Source organism: Numenius arquata, chromosome 8 (genome assembly GCF_964106895.1).
Source record: "Numenius arquata chromosome 8, bNumArq3.hap1.1, whole genome shotgun sequence".
In the NCBI taxonomy this organism is placed as follows: Eukaryota; Metazoa; Chordata; class Aves; order Charadriiformes; family Scolopacidae; genus Numenius; species Numenius arquata.
Window position 1 is genome coordinate 49,719,773 of NC_133583.1, and position 19,113 is coordinate 49,738,885.

The 19,113-nt window shown below is 47.0% G+C and overlaps 1 protein-coding gene across 1 annotated transcript in view; it reads left to right on the top strand.

Moving 5' to 3' along the window:
• SZT2 (SZT2 subunit of KICSTOR complex) overlaps positions 1 to 19,113 on the top strand; it is a 61,369-nt gene that overhangs the window by 4,732 nt on the left and 37,524 nt on the right. Inside the window, exons 6-23 of the mRNA XM_074152878.1 lie at positions 670 to 829; positions 1,305 to 1,411; positions 1,595 to 1,805; positions 3,018 to 3,188; positions 8,315 to 8,546; positions 9,213 to 9,342; positions 10,626 to 10,768; positions 11,428 to 11,580; positions 11,914 to 12,028; positions 14,613 to 14,818; positions 15,227 to 15,451; positions 15,874 to 15,952; positions 16,299 to 16,396; positions 16,649 to 16,817; positions 17,303 to 17,417; positions 18,089 to 18,202; positions 18,681 to 18,878; positions 18,998 to 19,110. Coding sequence (XP_074008979.1) covers positions 670 to 829; positions 1,305 to 1,411; positions 1,595 to 1,805; positions 3,018 to 3,188; positions 8,315 to 8,546; positions 9,213 to 9,342; positions 10,626 to 10,768; positions 11,428 to 11,580; positions 11,914 to 12,028; positions 14,613 to 14,818; positions 15,227 to 15,451; positions 15,874 to 15,952; positions 16,299 to 16,396; positions 16,649 to 16,817; positions 17,303 to 17,417; positions 18,089 to 18,202; positions 18,681 to 18,878; positions 18,998 to 19,110 — 2,739 coding nt within the window. The remainder of the gene's footprint in view (positions 1 to 669; positions 830 to 1,304; positions 1,412 to 1,594; positions 1,806 to 3,017; positions 3,189 to 8,314; positions 8,547 to 9,212; positions 9,343 to 10,625; positions 10,769 to 11,427; positions 11,581 to 11,913; positions 12,029 to 14,612; positions 14,819 to 15,226; positions 15,452 to 15,873; positions 15,953 to 16,298; positions 16,397 to 16,648; positions 16,818 to 17,302; positions 17,418 to 18,088; positions 18,203 to 18,680; positions 18,879 to 18,997; positions 19,111 to 19,113) is intronic.

The window sequence follows — 19,113 nt, forward strand, 5'->3', positions numbered from 1 at the left end:
TGAGGGGACTGCAAATACAGTAGGTTCCTTACCAGTGTAATTATACAAATTTCAGGCTTTGCCTGGGGGATGTTTTTCATAGAAGATGCAGGAGAAGCCTACCTGCATTTGCTTATATCAGCACTGCATAACGAGTGCTGTTTGAACAGAGTTAAATGTACAGGCACTAGACTTTGTCCTTGAGAGGCTCCTTACCCCCTCTGCTGCAGCACTTTGTAAATGAGACATAGCTGTGTCTGCCTTTCCAGCTTTTCTGGGCTTTGCTTGAGTAGATGCTGAATAGCTGCAGCTTCTACTAAATGGCAACAAAAAGAGGTATTCATCATCTCTTTAGTTGGAAACTGCTTTGCTCTGTAGAGGGGCTTTAGGGACCCCAAAGTTTTTCATCTTTCCCCTTTTGTGCAAAGTAAGCTTATAATAAAGCTCTGAGCATGTTGTCTCCTTTCTCTGCCCCTGAGCAGCCTTGTCCAGCTGTTCTAAGGGTCCCAAGTGACCAGGACTCTGAGAGTACCTGAAAATTAAAGCTAGAAGTGTAGTCTACTGAAGGCTATGGTACCATGGGCTAGACTGAAGGCTGTTCGGAAGAGTGAGAACTGGAGCTAGGCTGAAGTCTGCCCCATGCGGCTTTGTGGGGTTTTTTTGTTTTGTTTTGTTTTTTAACTTTTCCAGGTGGATTTGTCACCCCTGAGCCAAGAGAGCTCTGGTGATATGCAGGAGTCGTCTGGGAGGAAGCCCAGTGTGTCTGTTGTCACTGCTGATGTTGGCCTCGTCAGCATGGTCCGACAGGGGATCCTAGCACTGCAGCTGCTGCCCTCCAACTCCAGCGCAGGTTGGCTTCATCCTCTGGGTTAAGGTTTGCCCAGTTGTTTGCAAAAGGTTGTATTCCTCCTGCCTTAGGCTGAGATTAATTTTATAAGGGCTGGTGCATGGGCCCTTCTGTTAGGGATGAAATTTCAGCAGCTGCTTTTGCTCTGTGCTCTGTGGGCAAATTGTGGTGGTGGGAGTGGGGAGGAGAACAACACTGCACCACGTGCCACGTGTCAGTGTTAGGGAGTTTGTGAGGAAGCACAACCATGACTGCTGCTCAGAACAGCCCAGGGTGTGCAGAGCTGTGCCCATCCTGAGGGCTTTGCTGGACCTAGTCAGGAGGTTTGACAGCTCCAGAACACCTTGGAAGCTATAAACCAACCTCAGGATTTTCGTTTCTACTTTTGCCCTGCCTAAATTTTATCCCTGGTGAATATAGCTGGAGAGTGGTATCTGGTTGAGACAGAGAATGCACTAATATGCTGCCTTCTTTACAGGCATAATAATAATTACGGATGGTGTGACTAGTGTCCCTGATGTGGCTGTGTGCGAGACCTTACTCAACCAGCTCCGCAGCGGCACTGTGGCCTGCTCCTTTGTACAGGTAGGTTTGCTGTTGGCAATGAGTGTACGGGCAGCTGCCTGCAAGAGGGAAGGAGGTGAGTTGCTATCAGTAGCATTGACCTCCAGAGGGGACTTCCCTGCCTGTCTGAGGCCTTTACTGGTTCTCTCCCTTGTCCTCACCAATGCTGTACCCTCTCAGCTATCTTCTTTATCTGTCCTGTAGGTTGGCGGTGTCTACTCGTACGATTGCAGCTTTGGGCATGTTCCCAATGTGGAACTGATGAAATTCATTGCCATGGCCACTTTTGGTGCTTACCTCTCCACGTGCCCTGAGCTGGATCCCCTGAGCCTGGATCTGAATGTGTATCACAAGGCATTTCTGCTATACTCCTTTCTACGTACTGGGGAGTCCCTGAATCCAGAATACTATTGCGGTGAGGAGTGTGCATGTCCTCTTTCCAGCAGACAGCCAGATGGATATCTTACAGCACCTCTCTTTGGGGTGACAGCCCCAGGCTTGGTTATGCTGATACTTTCCCTTGTCCCCTCCAGGCCATTCTGAGTATTATGGAGGCGAGGAAAAGGCAGCAGTCTGTGTGCTTTGGCAAGAGTGCTGCCTTCTCTTATGGGCAGTGTTGCATGCTTGTGCCTGTATGAGAAGGAGAGCCCTGAGGGTGCTCAATATCTTCAACCCCACAGAGTGCCATGCATCCTGTAGACTCCGGGCACTGTTGGGCCATGCAGCCTCATCTGTGAGTGCCTTCCTGATTCCAGGAATTGGGTGGAAAACTAATGTCCCATTTTGTACCGTACCCTTTTCTGTGGACTTCACTCAGCAAACTGCAGTTAGGCGTCCTGTGTTGGAACTTGGAGGGGGCAAGAAGCTCTCATCCAACCTTTCCTGCACACTGGCTCGCTCGCAGATGGGGACGTTCTGGAGAGCTTGTCCTAATTGGGCTTGCAAATGGCAGTTTGGATTGAAAAACTAGGCCCCTGAGAACTGTCCCAAACGCCTCTCTTGCTTGTTCTTATTTTGTGAATGTTAGTGACTGAGAGTATGCCAGGAGAGATTAGTTACCAGTAAAACGTGGAAACACCCTTTGACACTTTGGTGATATGCTGGTGCCATCTGCACTTTCTGTAACTTGGCAGCAGAAGCCGCATACAGTGGCAAGTTTGAAGAGAGCTGGCCTGGGACTCAGAAATGTTGAATCTTAAAAAGATCAGGTGTGAGTGGTTTAAACTCAAGGTTTCCACATCCTGATGCCTTTTAGAAAGCACCTGGGAACTTCAGGGTTTTCCCAGGGAAAAGCTTGCTGTGTGACTATTGCAACAGCCGTGCAGTTTCTCCCTGTCTTGGCTAAATGTGCAACTCCAACATGTGCCTTCTCACAAAGGCTGTCCCAGAGGAAGCAGGGCCTGGCACCCCACCCTGCCCCTCTCCCAGGCCTCTTGGCCACACTAGTGGACCTGTTTGCTGCGTTGCAGAATCAGGAGTGGATGTAAGTGGTGGCTGAAGGGTGCAGTGTTCTTCAGGCCAGTGAGTGTTCCTGATGGCTTTTGTAAAGCGCTTTGGGAGGACTCTTGCTGTGGGACAAGGAGCAGGGGAGTTGCTCCCTCACAAACCCCATTTCTGCCTTTTGCAGTGTCCCAGCACAGACTGTTCAATGAGCACCTGGTGTCTGCAAGCAGCAACCCTGCTCTGGCAATGAGGAGGAAGAAGCACACCGAGAAGGAGGTGCACGCTGACCTCGTGAGCATTGTCTCAGTCCGGCTGCGCGAGGGCTACAGCATCCGAGAGGTCAACATCACAAAAGGTGACTGCGCTGTGTTGGGGGCTGGAGGCTCAGATAAGACTCTGTTCTCAACTGTTTAGAGCAAAGTGCAGTGTCTGCCATCTCAGCAGTGTGGCTGGTATTGTGGAGGAAGGAGCCAGTTTCTTCAGACTCCTGTTTGTTTTTGTTTGCCTGATGCAGGACTGTCCAGTATTGTGCAGTTTTGCACTTGCCAGGCTCATCCTCTTTGGCTGTAAATGCCTGGAGAGGGACAGACAGACTGTGACCCTCTGTATCTTGGAAATGAGCCCCCACAATTGCAGGGAAACTAGTCACAGAACTTGGGGCTTTGCAGAGTTTATTGGAATTTCTTCTATACTTCTTTTTTCATCCCTTTCTGGTCCTTTGCTTAGATGCACTCCAAAATACTAACACAAAGTTGAGCCCTTTAGGACAACAGATTTAATGCCTCCAAACTACAGTTTTCCAAAGGAAGAAATAGCGAGAAAGAATATTGTTGGGTGAAAATGCTAGATGAGTCAGGACCAATATAGAAGAACATAAAACCATCCAATGGTTCTGTTCTCTCATCTAACTCGCTAGAGATTATGGCACCTGGAGTGTGAGAACTAGCCACTGAGAGGGACCTCAAGGGGTATAAGTATCCCAAGGAGTGCTAGTAAACTACCTAACTTTCCATCTCTAGCTGTGACTAGTGGCTAGTCATAGCTAGAGATGGAAACTGAAGGCAGGATGAGAAAATCCAAATGCAAGTTATGAATTGCAACCTTCACAATAACCAGCAGAAAGCCTGGAGGATGGGATTCTTAAGACACAGCATAAACATGTACACTGCATGGTGATCCGATGTTTTCACTATTCTTTTTGAGATGTTAGTTCACAGAATATGTTTTATATTTGGAATATATTTATATTTTATATCAGAAATTTGGTGTCTGTGATATAACTCCAAAATCATTCCAAACTTGCCGTATGATGTTTTCTATAAATTTACAGTGGTCTACCTTAGAGCCGTGTAAACATCTTGTGCCTCTGCTCTGCTTGGAAGATTGTCGCAGAGCTTCATTGCTTCCTTTCTAAACTCACTCAGACCAAATTAGACCTGTGTAACTTTATTATCCTTAATTAAGTTTATCCTCCTTGTCTGGCATTGCACAAACATATTTAAGAACAATGCCTTTCTCCTTGTAACCTTCCTTTTGGCAGGTTAAGCAAGCCAATGTTTCAGCCTCCTTTTGTAAGGGCAGGCTTTCTCTTCTGTTTATTTATCTTAACAGCACTTCTTTTCCCCCCACAGTTGTTTGTTTTTCACAGTTTAGCCTCATATTTCTTGAAACAGTTGATAAGAGTGGTGTAAATGTGGTTTCATCTATGCCTTGTTCAGTAATGCTAATACTTTCCTGCTTCTGAAGTAAAATGCTCTATCTGATAGACCAGGAATCACATGAGCTTTCCCTATGATTGCATTGCATTGTTAGTGCAGAAATCCCTGTGTCTTTCATGCCCTTTTGCTTCCAGCTCATGAGTCCTTAGGGGTTTTTTATTGGATTTTGTTTGTTTAGTAGTCCCTAAATGTGCTATTCTTCACATAAGAATACTCTTAAGTTTACCGCACTTAGTTCAGCTCACTATTCCTGTGTGATGACTGGGAATTGCAGTTCTTTTGGCTTGATGCTTCTTACAAACTGAATGGATCTAAACCAGCTTTTTGGGGAAGGTTGCTAACAGTCACATTAGGTGGGTTAATTTCTAAAGTTGGTCTTCCAGGAATATCCCTAATTTTTTGTTTCAGGAGTTTTCTATTAAAAGTAAGAATCTGCTAAGGTTTTCTATTGAGAGACCTCTTCTAGTAATGTCCGTAGATTACTTTCACTAATTTCCTGTAGGTTTGGCTGGAGGTACTTCCCTTAAATCCATGCAGACTAGGTCCATTGCACGCTCCTTGTCTAGGAATGTATGTGAAACAGTCTGACAAGTCAGTTCCTGTCCAAACTGTGCTCAGTATTGTGTCTTTTGTCCTTCTATGCATCAGTTCACTTACAGCTTGGACAGCGCTGGAGAAAAAGCCTTCTTTAATCTGGCAGCAATGGTTAAGTGCTCTTGGTGACTGTGAAGTCCTCTATAGAAATGCTGGAAGAGGCAGCAGTGTGAATCATTTGAAAAAACAATCAGACAAATTCACATTGTACCTTTTTGCACAAAGGTGTAGCTAAAATCTCTGGCTCAGGATATCATAAAGCAGCAAATTCTGGAGTCTGGAAGAATGTATCACAAATATTGCCACATGTTCCCTATGCTCCCTGCACTTTTCTCTGGGTATCTTCCTGCCACTTTTTAGCCCTTAGAACGATAAATGGATTGGTCTCCTGGTTTTTTAAAGAGCAGAGGAGCAGCTGCACTGGATCAGTTGCCTTCTGTGGTGAATAGCTGTGGGCAGGTGCACAAGGAGAAGTAAGAATAGGGTAAATATACACCATGTTTCCTTTCTCCTTTCCTTTTACTTCCCTCTGAGCACTCTAGCTCTTTGCAGCTCAGGGTCTTCCTGAGCCAAAAATACTTTCTGTGTAATTTGATGAAGTGGTGTTTTTTTTTTTTCAGAAGAAATTTAAAAATTAAATGTCTGAGCTATCAAAAATGCACTGTGTATTTCCGTGCCAGCTTTCAGAATAGTAGCAGATAATGTTACTTATACTTTGGAAAGGTAAAATACTCCAGGGAGTTGCTGGCTGTAATCAAAAAAAGTTGTTGAAATAACATCTGAAAGTAGAATTTATAAAAGATCAAGACATTTAGACACTCTACACTAAGGAAAAGCATGTTTGGCTAATCGGGGCTGTCTGGGCCATTCTGTAGAGAAGTGTATGACAAAGAACAGTTAATTAACCTGGGTTGCCAAAAGCTTTTGCCAAAACTTGCAAACTAAAGGCTGTTAAGGAGCCAGCTGGCTGTGAAGCAAGAGGAAGGAGTGTGGTTGTGGACTTTGACACTGTCGCTTTTCTGCTTCAGTTTGCCAAAGGCAAAACAGAATAAATAGCTAGCTTTGTGCTCAGAGTTGACTGGAGAGGTTGTTTGTGATATTTATAAGTGCTCTGGTTACCCTCACTATTTGATTTCAGATATTTAGGCGTTTAGAAGGCTACTATGGTTGGTTAGGAATGCAGAAGTGCTTGCAAAAGAGGGAGGATTGGAAGGGAGAGAAGCTGTGTCTGAGAAACTGTGAGGCCATGGTTTGTGATGGAGCTCAGCTCCTCTCCTGTTTATTTCTGGGACAGTGTGAGAGGATTGAACTCTGTAACAAAAACCAATTCTCAGTGGCCGTTTTGCATTGCTGTGTGTTGAAGAGAACCTGGGGGACATTTTTCAAGACATCATCTTCCTCTGTGAATCAGTCCAGCACCAAAAATGGCTAGGCACAAGCTGGCCAGTGAGAATGGCTGTTCTCAGTGTCAGGAATTGGGAAGGCAAAGTGAGCTTTCTAAAAACCAGAGCTGGACTTTATGAAAGAAATCAAAGCAACAAAAGCTTTTATTAGTTATAAAGTCAAGAACCAGAAATAGATTGCTCTGCAGTGAGAACAAGCTAAAGATCATCTAAGTATGACTTCAAACTAAGCAAATATTTTGCCTGCGTTTTTAGTTTTGCTTGTGTTGGATCGTAGGAGTGAAGCCAGAATGACTAATGGAAACACAGGTGGAAGTAGGAAATATTTTCATTAACGAGCTAGGCAAAAAATGCAGGAATTTACTTATCATGTTTGCTGTTGATGAATTAGAAAGGCTTTGTAATGAGAACTAAAATATTGTGCAGATAGCAGTGGATGAGCACTAAAGCAATAAGAGTGAGGTGACAGTATGAAATGGAAAGAGACAAGTTTATAAGTTCTTGTTTAGCCTCTCTGATAAACTAGGCAATCTTCATACGGAAACAACAGACGTTACAACCCTGGAAATGCATTCATAGTAACACAAAGCACCCATTGTGGAAAATTAGTGACCTTAAATAAAATCCCAGTATTCCCTCAGATGAAATACAGGTGAAATACAGTATACACCTTTGATCATCTTTGTTCAGGAAAGGTGAATTCTTGAGATGCAGAAAAGTCTCGAACTGTTAAGGGGAATGGATAGTCTGTCATAGGCTGATGGCCATGGCGTGGTTTAACCTGCACAGTAATAGCTGAAATTGGGTAAGGATTTCTCCCCCTAGTGCACACTCCTTGTCAGTGTTATGGAAATGAAGCTTCTCATAATAAAAACAATTTAATCAAAAGAACAACTGAGCAGGAATTTGGCATGTACTCTGGAAGGTTTCTTCTAAACGTTGATGGGGGAAGAGTACTCTGAGGGAGCCTCCCAGCAGGGACCATGGGAGCAAAAAGCAAGGTAGCTTTAAAATGGAGTGTAGTCAGCCTGTGAAGGGGATGGCATGATACGCCTGTGACAGCGGCAAATGCAACTCTGCAGGAAACATAGGATCCAGGCTGATGACCTGTTCGGACGGTTTCCAGTGCATCCAATCACTTATGTCACAAATGCTGCAAGTCCTGCAAACTATAGGGCAGGCTGGACATCAAAATAGATGATCGAGCAGTTGAAAGAGCAGTGTGGCACTGTTATAGAAAGTCATGTGTTTCCCTGGGTTGTTTCAGTACAAATACACATGCACAGTCAGCAGGACTGTGACAGTTTTCCTCTCTTCTGGCTCAGTAATGCTTGCTGTCAGGTGTTTGTGTTAATCTTGCTAGAGATGCAATGGCCCGCTTAAAGAAAAAGGTAAAAAAATGTACAGTTTGAAGAATAGGTGAATATTCAGTCTTAATCGTCTTAACTTTGGGAGGAGATTAGGGTAAACATGGTGAGAAGCTTTTGATGCTTGAAGTTCTAGATTGCATGAAATCCTGTCTGTGCAGGTAGAATATTCTACATGTACGTTTAAAGACCTGTTCACCAAATGCTACTGTGTAAGCAAAGCCTCCCTCTGTTGGGGAGGAGAGAGAATGACTTCAGCTAGAGCAAACAGTTGTTAGGTCACTTTGTCCTCCTCATAGTAGTCAAACAATCTCACAATACTTGGGAGTCCCTGGTCAGAAATAAAGCTCAGATGTGTACCAAACAAGCACTTGAACTTATTCCTCTGCTCCCATGCAGGTGGATCTCAGCTAGAGGTGAAACTAGTGCTGCTTTGGAAGCATAACATGAGAATAGAGTACTTAGCTGTGACACCCTGGCCCCTGGACCCATCAAAGCGCAGCACATGGGTGGAAGTGACAATGGAAGGAAGCTATGACATCTTGCATGACATCAGCTGCACCATGAGGAAGCCTATCACCAGTCTGTACCGCACTACAGTTATCCGGCGCTTCTGGAACACCTTGCAAAGGTGAGCCGGACTATCCCCAGCAGTTCCCAATGTCTGACGTAACCAAGAATATCCTTCCTTGGCATGCTGGGGCATGGGTGATGTAGGTGGCCATCGCAACCCAGGGTCCCAAAGGAATATGCTCTCAGGAAGAGGCATGACTGGCAACAAACTTGCCGTCTAGCCAAGGAAAATACTCGAGCTGGCCTATAGCCTCTAAGATTGCTTCATGGTGAAGATATTGCTGCCCCTGAGTCCTGATCCTGTGATGCAAACCTTAACTCTGACTGCCATCCCATGGAGGTGGTGTGTTCTTACAGCACAGTCTTGCAGCTGTGCTGCACAGTCACACAAGGAGGAACACCTCCTATCTCTAGGCCTGAAGGGGTTGTGGGTTATAACCATTTCCTGGCCAGGGTGACCGTTACTCCCTGCTATTCGGCAGATTCCTTTTCTAGCACTTCATTCCCAACTCTTATCCTCCTTGTATTTAAGGCTGTTACTCTTGAACTCCCTTAACATGCTCTTTACAATCAGGTGTTGAATCCCAGCATTGCCCTAGAAAGCTGTGTTGGTGCAGATGGGCTGCCAAAACATAGGGAGTGCTGTGTGCGCAGGCACTGGGCTGACTGGGGCAGGAAGGGCAAGGGTGTGGGCTTTTGTGACTAACTGCCTCTTCTCTTTCAGCATCAACCAGACAGATCAGATGTTGGTTCATCTGCAGTCTTTTGACACAGTTCCAGAACACTTCACCATTCCTGAGAGCACCAAGAATGGGGTGCCACTCTTCTACATCCCCCCAGGCTCTACCACTCCGGTATGTTCCCTCTCTCTCCCATTTAATGTGGGATAAGTTGTCCCTCTTGCCTATTCTGTTTTGCACCAGGGGATGCTGAGTCCCAACAGGCAATTAAGATCTTCTGTAGCTCTCAGGCTTTATCTCTTGCTCTTTGTCCTGCTCAGTAACAGATTTCAGGTGCAATGCAATGCCTGTGAACATCCCATCCCATACTTTTTCCCCTCTGAACACCACCCTATGTCTTTATTGCTGCAGCTACACCTCTAAGCCTCACAGCAAGTCTCCTAAGTGTGCTGTGAAGCCTTTACCTGGTAGTAATGTGATGTGTGAGACCGATGGGATCTCTTATTTTTGCCATGCTTTTTCAGTGGATACCTCATATGTGTGGAGTTGCTGCTGGCAGGCTTGTGTGCTGGTGATGTAGCTCAGCACCATCAGGTGAAGATATAGGGTGTGCTGAGTAGTTATTGTTTAATAGGTTCATTGCTCTGAGTGCTCATGTGGAAGGTGCAAGAGAGATACTTGTCATCTGCACAGCAGAAACTAAACAAAATATGAGCTAATAGTTTCCACTGCAAAATTCAAACTCATTGAAGCTCACTGGGCAGAAGTGCTGGCATATTATCGGCTCCCTGCTAGCAGTGTCCTTGGCATTGATAGAAGATGACTAGCAGATATCAAAGCTAGGGGAGCTTTAATTTTAGAGAACTGTCCCTTTAATTTTATTGCATAAGCCCTTTACTTCTTTATGTTTGCCTGGTAAATTTACACTGTGGGATCCATAACCCTACATAGCAAATCTGGAGCGTCCCATCTCATGGCTAACCACCACTTTCTTTCTGTGTCAGCAGAGTTGCTGTAGTTGGTGGAATCATGGTGTTACCACACAAACACGTTAGAGTTGCCCAATGCCACCCATTGCCAGTACCCTATTTGCATGAGCACTCTCAGATGAGTTATCTCAGTGTTTAATTGCTCTGCTGACACAAGCCATATATCCCCCTCTCAATCAGAAAGCACACCATTACCTATGCAATCTTTTCCATGGTTGATTTACTTGATGCAAAGTAGTTAAAGTCCTAATTAACTTGATGTTTCAGGAAAGTAATTTATTTTTGTTTACATTGTACTGCCTATTTCAACGTGAACGTACTTAGTTATTTGGCTGAGAGGCAGTTACCGAAAGCCAGGGATGTGGCTAGCCTTCTAGACTTACACAGCTCAGCCACTAGAGACATTCCTGCTCTCTCTGGGTGGGACCAGACAGTTTCTTGCTGAATATTGCCCTTTCATTTTCTCAGGTGCTATCCTTGCAGCACAGTGGGTCTGACTCAAGCCATTCCCAGTTTGCCTCCTACTGGAAGCCTATCCTTTCCATGGATGCCAACTTCTGGCAGAGGTGGCTGCACATGCATCGTATAGTCCTCCTTCTGGAGCATGACACGTATGTAACTGGTAGGACTGAGCTCACATGCACAGTGTGGGCCAGCCTGGGAAAGCAGGGCCTCCAGTTCAGTCCAGTCGCAGAGTTGCAGCTGTTCTGCAGGTGCCTATGGCCAAGGGAAGGGCCTCGCTAGTGTGAGCTGGTGGAAGGTGAAGGCCCATTTATCTGAGAGAGACTGTAGGTTGGGAAGTCATCTTTGTCAAGAGCAGGGGCTGTTCTTAAGGGCATAAATTGTTTCTCAAGTCTCTCTTGGGTTTGGGTTTCCTGATGGCGGGGGGTGTGGACCATCCAGCTGGAGCTATTCCCCATGTTTTTGTTTGCTGCTGGAAAACGTCTTCCCCAAAAGCATTGCTTTCCTGAGGCTGGTCCTAGTTGCAGAGTTATGTGAATAATAGGCATATATTGCATGGAGGGAGATAGAAACAGTAAAAGACTGTGCTCTCTGCAAGTTGGAGAGCAGGATCCCTGTGTGCTCAGGGAGTGTGGCAGGTACGGACAGGCACAGGCAGGGGAGGTGCTTTGGTATTGGCTGCTGTGGTGGAATAAAGCTGATGTACCAGCCAGAGGATGAGCTGGAATGGATGTAGTAAAGTCTCTCCGGGCTTCAGGGGAAGAAGAGAAACTGTGGTTCTAAAATGACTTTCTGCCACACCCTGCAGGCCTGTGCCCAAGCACCTGCACACGCCGGGCAACAACGGCCGCTACAGCACCATCCAGTGCCGCATCTCCCACTCGGCGCTCACCTCTTTGCTGCGGGACTGGAGCAGCTTTGTGCTGGTGGAGGGCTACTCCTACGTCAAGCTGATACATGGGTGAGTGTATGGGGACGGGCATATGGCCAGACCAAAGATCTAGTTAGACCAGTACGCTGTGATGGGCCAGAGGCAGATGCCTAGAGGAGAGGATAAGAGTGACACAAGCGGGTATGAAACCCTGCGTATTCTAAACTGCTGCCACTGTGTTCCAGGCGCAGCTCAGAGGGAGAAGGAAGCAAGCTGGGGGGTTTCTGCCCATTAGAACTGATCTGTGTTGCTGCCAAGTTGTGCAGGCTGTTGAGCTGTGCAGAACAGGCCTCCACTTGGTCTGACACAACAGAGCAGCAAGATCCGTGCTGTTTCAACCCTGTCTTAATCCCTCCTCCCTAGCTCTGAGGATCCCACACCTTCCTCGTTTTATGTGGTGCGGATCATCTCCAAAGCTCCCTGCATGGTTCTCCGGCTGGGGTTCCCTATTGGCACACCTGCACAGGCCAGGAACAAGGTGAGAGCTAGCTGGCTGCTTCCTGGGGTAGGAGCAGAGCAAGAAGTTCAGGATGTGGAAGTGGTGGGTAGATCACAGGCGACACTGTGGGCAGGTATCCTCTAATAACTAACTACTGTGTTAAGGCTTAGATGGGTGTGAATTTACTGTAACGGAAAGGGACAGTTCGGACAAAACTTTCTGTGTTAAGTCTATGAAAGATCTAAACCCAAAGACTCGAAGATCAATAGAATAGCTGGTCACATGAATGTTTTTCCCCAGTGCTTAATTCAACTGTGGGACTTGAAATGACTCAAAGGTTATCTAGTCTATCCTTGTGACCAAAGCACAATCAATACTGTCTCTCAGGAGCAGCAGATACTTGTCTGACTCATCTGTGAACGCCTCTTGATGGCTGTACTACATGTTCCCTGGGCTATCTGCTTCAGTAGGTGGTGAATTGTGTATATGTATCATATCATTTGGGCAAGGAGGAGTTAGAGTTAAAATGTGAGCAGTGCAGGGAGAGGAAAAAATTTAATACTCAGAAAATGTTTTAGAGATGCAAATCTGCTAGATAAACTTTTAATAACCTCTTTGTATCAAAAGAAATGGGCTGTCCTAGTCAGGTGCAGAAGGTGGGGTGATTGTGTGGACTGTTTCTCTAGCTCTAAAGGCTGAGACAATTCTAAGTGTTCCTAGGTAAAACAGTAAGTATGAGAAATATGTCCTGCTGTTAAGCTGTGTGAACCTTTTGTTATAAACAAGAGGTTTATCATTAAATCTTGATCTTTTGTCTTCATGAAAGAAATGTTTTGTTTGACTCACTTAGCTTTGGTGTTAGACTAGTCTGAGGAGAAGGGGACAAACCACAAACATGGGAAGGACCATCTCTTTCTGAGATAATGAACCCAGATAACACTAAATGCTCTGGCAGTCTAGAGTATCTGCCCTTTCATGTCTTTAGGGGATCCAGGCTTTGGGCACTGGTTGCTGGGCCAACATGTGGGCTGGTAATGCCAAGTGACAGGTTTTATGAAGGAGTTACCTCTGGAAGGTGTAAGTTAATACCTGTCTCAGGAAGGTGTGAGACAGGCACTATACCCTGCAGCTCTGGGCAAGCTCTGGATCATTGCAGCAGGAGCTGTACATAGATCATAAATTGTATCATGCACAACCTTTTTCTTTCTTTTTTTTTTTTATTTATTTTCTGCCATAGGGCTGATTAGCTACCCAGTGTGGAGGATGGCAGTAGAACTTAGCCTGCCTTGGTTAAGGGGAATGATTTTTTTTTTTTTGTGTTGAGCTATTCACATTCCCAGTGTTCAAGGGGAGGAGAGCACCTGACAGAGTCTGACTTTCAGACGGCTTTTGGTGAGCCTCCATATAGGGCACAACTGTAGAACTGGAGTAGGAATGGGGTGTCATAAAACAGACAAAACAAGAAAATTGAAAAAGTGCTGTGTTCTCATCAAAGCAGAAGCTGGTTGTGGTTTTCCCAATCTTTTTACTAGTCAAGCGGTAGGGAACTCATCTGCAGGTAGTAAACTGGGAACATCTGCAGGTGGCACAAAGCTATTTGGTTTTCTCTGCCCTTTCATCCTATGTGCTTTGTGGACGCCTAAGCAGCAAGATGGTGGCTGGAAGCCAGTATTGCAATTGCAAAATAGTGCACCTTGGATTTGGAAGCTTAAACACCATCAGCGATACTGTATTATCAGTATGAAATCACGAAGGGGACCCAAGTGGCATCGTAGTGCAGAAAATAGCTCTGCTTACCATTTGGTTTTGGGGACACTCCTTTCCTTAAAAAAAAAAAGACATAATAATGATGGGGAAAGTTGCTGAAATAATTGATATTGAGGAGGGAGATGGAGAGCTGCTGTTCTCCTGTTTGCCTACAATGGTAATGGAAATTAAAAGGAGTGGAACAAAGATCATGAAAAGAAACCTAACTGTGGAAATTTCAAAGAAAACATGGGGGCAATGTGGGGATCAGATGCTAGTGTGGGTAGATCCATATTCAGAGCTGCTAAAAGCTAAAAAGAGTAATCAGGAAGTCGTTTTGAAAGTATCTTGGAAAAAATTAACCTAAAAAATAACCTAAGCTCTTGAAACCTTTTACCATAAAGGTTTGACACATGAACGTGATAGTGGGGGAACACATCAGCTGTGGGAACAGTCTGGCTCTATCTTATATGTACTAGTTTACATTTACTGTAGGCTGTTGAGGAGAGGAGGAGGGGAGGAGTGAGGGTGGGTACTCGGACTTCCTTCTGTGGAAGAGCTGATATGCAATTAATTTGTTTTTCATCAGAGTTATGGAAGGCACTTTCTTCAGCCTTGAAATAATCTTTGGGGTTTTTTGGACCTTTCTTTTGCTTTTAAAAATATTTGTAGTTGTTAAAATGTGGACCTAAATGCCTTGTGTCATTTTGATCTTGCTAGTGCCTCAGAAGTGAAATGACCCTGAACTCCTACTTATCTGTATATTTAAGGAGTGCTCAGTTCTTTTTAGTCAGGCTCTTCTTCTGGAAGCTTATTTTGAGCAGCTTATGTCTCCAGCAAAGGTGGTCATGTTTACCTTTTGCTTTTGCCATGACAGATAGTGGAGGAGTTACGGGACCGAATCTTGCAGCTGCGCTTTCCCCACAGGGTCCAGAGCAAGGAGGCAACTCCAAAAGCAAAGAGGAAAATGTTTGGCAGTAGTTCTCCCTCCAAGTCTCCACCTGTGGCTGGGGCCCAATCAGCCCTCTCAGACAGACCCTGCCTCGTTGTGCTGCACAAACCATTGGAGAAGCTACTCATAAGGTAGTGATGAAGATCCAGGCCATCAGCACAGCACCCTTTCCCTGGGAAGTGGGAGAGAGGAGAGTCTGGGGATGGTGCTGCCAGTTGCAGGATGAGAGTGCTGTGAAGCTGGTGCTTGTGGGGGTGGGTTTGGGTTGTGTGGCTGGGAATGGCAGCTGTAATCTGGGAGGGCTGTGACTTGCAGCAGGGGGCCTTGCTGGACAGGCAGGTTTGTTACTCCTAACTAATATGATGCAGGAGTAAATTTAGTTAGTGCTGTCTGAGCAGGATCCTGTGCTGGGCTAGATGTGTTGTGCTGCTGGGGGGCTCTGTTCTGGGCCCAGCAAGCGGGCTGTGAATCCAGACAGCTCTGGCCCTGAGCATAGCATTCTTTCCACTTCAGCAAACCGTGCTTCTGCCCTCTCCTAGGTATGAGAAGCTGCCTTCTGACTATCGAGCCCCCTTCATTCTCAACCTGGAGCATCCCCCAGTGTCTGGCCCACTCACTATGGTGGCCAATCGTACTGCCTCTTCCACCCTGGCCTCGCTGTCCCGCTACTTCTATCACCAGCGTTGGATCTGGAGCGTCCAGTCGGGGCTGGCACCAGCTGTGCCCATCACTGCTGTAGCCCAGCTGCTTTCCACACTCACAGAGTAAGTTGCACACCTGAACGAGGATGCTTTCTCCAGCTAATCCTGGGGATGCAGAGAAAGCAGAGTGGATCTGAAGCTGCCTTATAAGTAACAGTTGAAGCTGCTGTGCAAAAGGTTTTGGTCCTGTACACAGCTTCTAGAACAACTTGGTTTAGTGCTTTACCCAGTTCTGCAGCTGCAGTTGAGGAAAAGGAGAGTGCTGGAAAACATACAAAAGGGCAAGAGGTGTTACTGTGCTTGGAGTATGCTGATCTTCACACAGACTGTCCTGTGCAAAGCATTGCATCTCCCCATTCTCTGTGTGTAGCTCCCTGTCTCGGGAAGGAAGGTGTTATGGGGTGAAGGGTACAGTTGTTCTCATATTTAAGACTTGCAGTATGGGTAGAGGAGTTCTCTATGTCTGACCGCCTCTCTGTTGCCAGGGTTCGTCTGTCAGAGGGTTTCCACTTTGCATCCAGTGGGGATGGAATTATCAACATGGTCCTGGAGCTGCCTATACAGGTGAGCCTGGGTGCTGTAGCATGGGCACAATCCTTCCTTGCTTCTTCCTGTGATGGGATTTTCCATCCGCTTCTAGCATGCACCCATGACATGTACAGGTAGACCTGCCTCTTCCCCTGAAGTAAAGCTGCTTGTGGGTTGGGCGTTTTCCTGTCTTCATCTGCAGTTAGAGGGCTGCTTTGCTGGTACAGATATAGTGCACTGGAGGAGTTTTTAGGGCTGGGACAGGCTCCCTCTCTCTTCTGCTACCAGTGAAGCTGGGTCGTGGTGCTGTGTTGTGTAGGGGGGCACTGAGTAGGTGCAGGCTGTTGCTGCTGACCAGGCTCATGCAGTGTCTCCCCTCCAGATCGATGGCTCAAGTGAGAGCAGCAGTGGCAAGGAGAAGCACACCTGTGTCGTCCAGTACATCCTCTTCCCGCCCCACTCCACCTCCACCAAGGACAGGTGAGGCTGTTGCCATGCTCCCAGGGAGGGCTGTCAGCAGAGTCACGGCTCCAAACTTTCCCTATGTGGGAAGGAGGGAGTTTTCCATCATCTAGTACAGACAACTAGCTGTCATGGATTGATCACAAGTTAGCTGGGGCTTTGCCTGCAAACCTAGGGTTTGTGTGGCTGTTCTCACAACTCTGAGAGGAGCTGCAGTGGGCTGCTGGCTCTGGGCCATCTCACGGGGCTTGCCTTCTGTCTTTCCTCCAGCTTTTCCACAGATGATGACAATGATACGGAGGTGGAGGCCATTGAGGTAGACACAGAACTGAACCTGGTCACTGAGTGCTGGGTAGAGCCACAGAGTGGCCACGTCCACAGTACTGCTGAGAACTGGAAGCATCTCCATGGCTTGCCCTACCAGAAAATACCTAAAGCGGTGAGTTCCTGAAGGGGTAGGGGAAAGAGCTCTTTTTTGGAGGGAGAAGGGTTTATTGCAAATGCACTGCAACACTGCAGGTGAATTATTAAGGGCCAGAAGAGAAGGGAATGCCTTTAACAGCCTGAGATTTCTAAAAGAGGAACCGGGCTACTGGATGGAAAAGGATTCTGGATTGCAGGGCAGTGGATGGAATGCTGCTCTGGGATAGGTGGGAAAATACAAATTACTTTGTCAAGAGCCATTCCAATGGAGGGGAGCAAGTTGGACCAGAGCAGGGATTGCAGGCAGAACTGCCAATGCACCTCCTAAACAAGGCAAAAGAGGCTGAAGGCTTTGTGGAGGAGGAGGGTGCAATGAGTGACAATAGGTCAAGTCGGGATGGGATTATGGGTGTTTCCTCTCTTTGCTTTTAGACTGTTCTCTCCTGCATTTGGGGGTAATAATTCTGCTGCATACAGCTGAGCCTTGACTGCTTATTGCAGCTCTATCCCCGAGACCTTGCGTGCGTTGCCACTATGCTGACCTTTGAGTACATCAGCCAGCTGTGCCAGAACAAGGAGTGGGTCTGCCCTCCTTCAGACACCAAAGCTACTGAAGGTGAGTCGTGCAGATATTGTGTGGGTTTGAGGGAGCCAGGATCATCCCAAAGGCTGAGGGCAGGAGCTGAGGGAACCCTATTGGATCATATCACTGGCCCTGTGGGAGGGGAAGAGGGCCAGGAAAACTCAGGACCTGGAGGGCAGAGACCCCTTCCTGAGGAAGAGGGCAGGAAATGCCTTCAGGGGTATGCAAAGCCTTCCAGATGGGAAATCTCTCTGAAGAGCAGGGGGGTCCTTGTCCCTGACTATGCTGGTAATTCAGGCTGCCTCTGGCTCCCAGCACAGTCATTGCTCTCCAGCAGTGTTACCTGCGAGACTGATGTTGGGGTTTTCTTCCCTGGCATCTCTGAGCATGAGCTGCATAAGGCCTCATGGTGGTTCCCTCCTGGTATGAAGGTGGCAGTAGGCCCAGGGGACTCTTACATCGAGGTACCTCTCTGTAGATATCTCACAACCTGCTGCAGCCTCTGGTAGACTTTGCACTTTCCCCACATTCATCCTTTGTATCCCTCTGCCCTCCCAAGCAGAAGGAGTTGGGACAGTGTTGCTGTCTACCTTCACTTGTGCTACCTACACTGCATTTAGGCTGGCACCAGGCACGTGGAGGTGGCCTGGGAGGCAGGGCTATGTGGTGCCCACAGAATGTTACATTCCCAATTCTTGTTGCAGATCCAGACATGGGGGCTGGTTTTCGAGTGCATGAGATCCCATTCCAGTTCAACCTCCTGAAGCTGCTGCCCAGGTGCCAGCAGGTTGAAATGTTCTTCCTAATGCTGACAAAAGGTAGGTGCCTCTTCACCGCCTGCCTTCTCTTGTCCTCCCTCCATGTCTATGGGCACCCTGTGCTGTGTGTTTGTCTCCCTGGGCAGCAGGTGTGCAAGAGCTGCCATGCCATTTTCAGTAGCTCAGTTCTTCCTGTCTCTGCAACCCCAGAGCTGTCTAGGTGTATTGCTATCTTCCTTGGGATGATAGTTTTGGAAGAGTTGTTTTGAAAACATTGAACCTAGACTGTTGCTCTGTGGCGGTGGTTTCTTATCTTTAGCCCCAATCATCTCCAGAACAGTTACAGTAGCAGCGTGAGTCAGTGCAGGGCAGCTAATGATGCTGCAACTCCAGGGTTTCCTGACACCCTCCAAGTCAGCCTTGCAGAGGTCCTGGGGGAAACTCTTGGCTTTGCAAAGAGCTGTCTCCTGGGTGCCTGGTTAGGTGGTGGTTGTGGTGATGCTGTCTCTGAAGCTGCCATGGTTCTGTTTTGGAGCAGAGAATGAGGAGGTGACCAAGGATTCTTCGCTTGTGCCCAATGAAATGCTACTAAACCTCTTCCATGGCTGCCTGCAGCATGATCTCAGTGACCGGGAGATCCCCATGGCTGATGCTGATCATGTGGCTTTCATGGAGCAGGTTCTGCAACGGGATCGTGATGGTCATCAACCCCTCTTCACGCTCCCTGTGATCAGAGGTAAGGGCCAGGAGCATGGCAGCAGTGACACCGGGAGCTGGGGTGTTTCAGGAGCCTTGCTTTCAAGTCTCTTCCTCAGCTGGTGTTTCTCAAGTTGGTTTCTCTGTGCTCCATTTCAGAAGAAACTGTGAAAGCCTCTGGGACCCTGGAGCAGCAGGATGCTTCTGCATCCTATCATCTTGTTGGCAGCAATGGCACCAGGGATATGACCGGCTCCACAAGTACACTGCAGGTA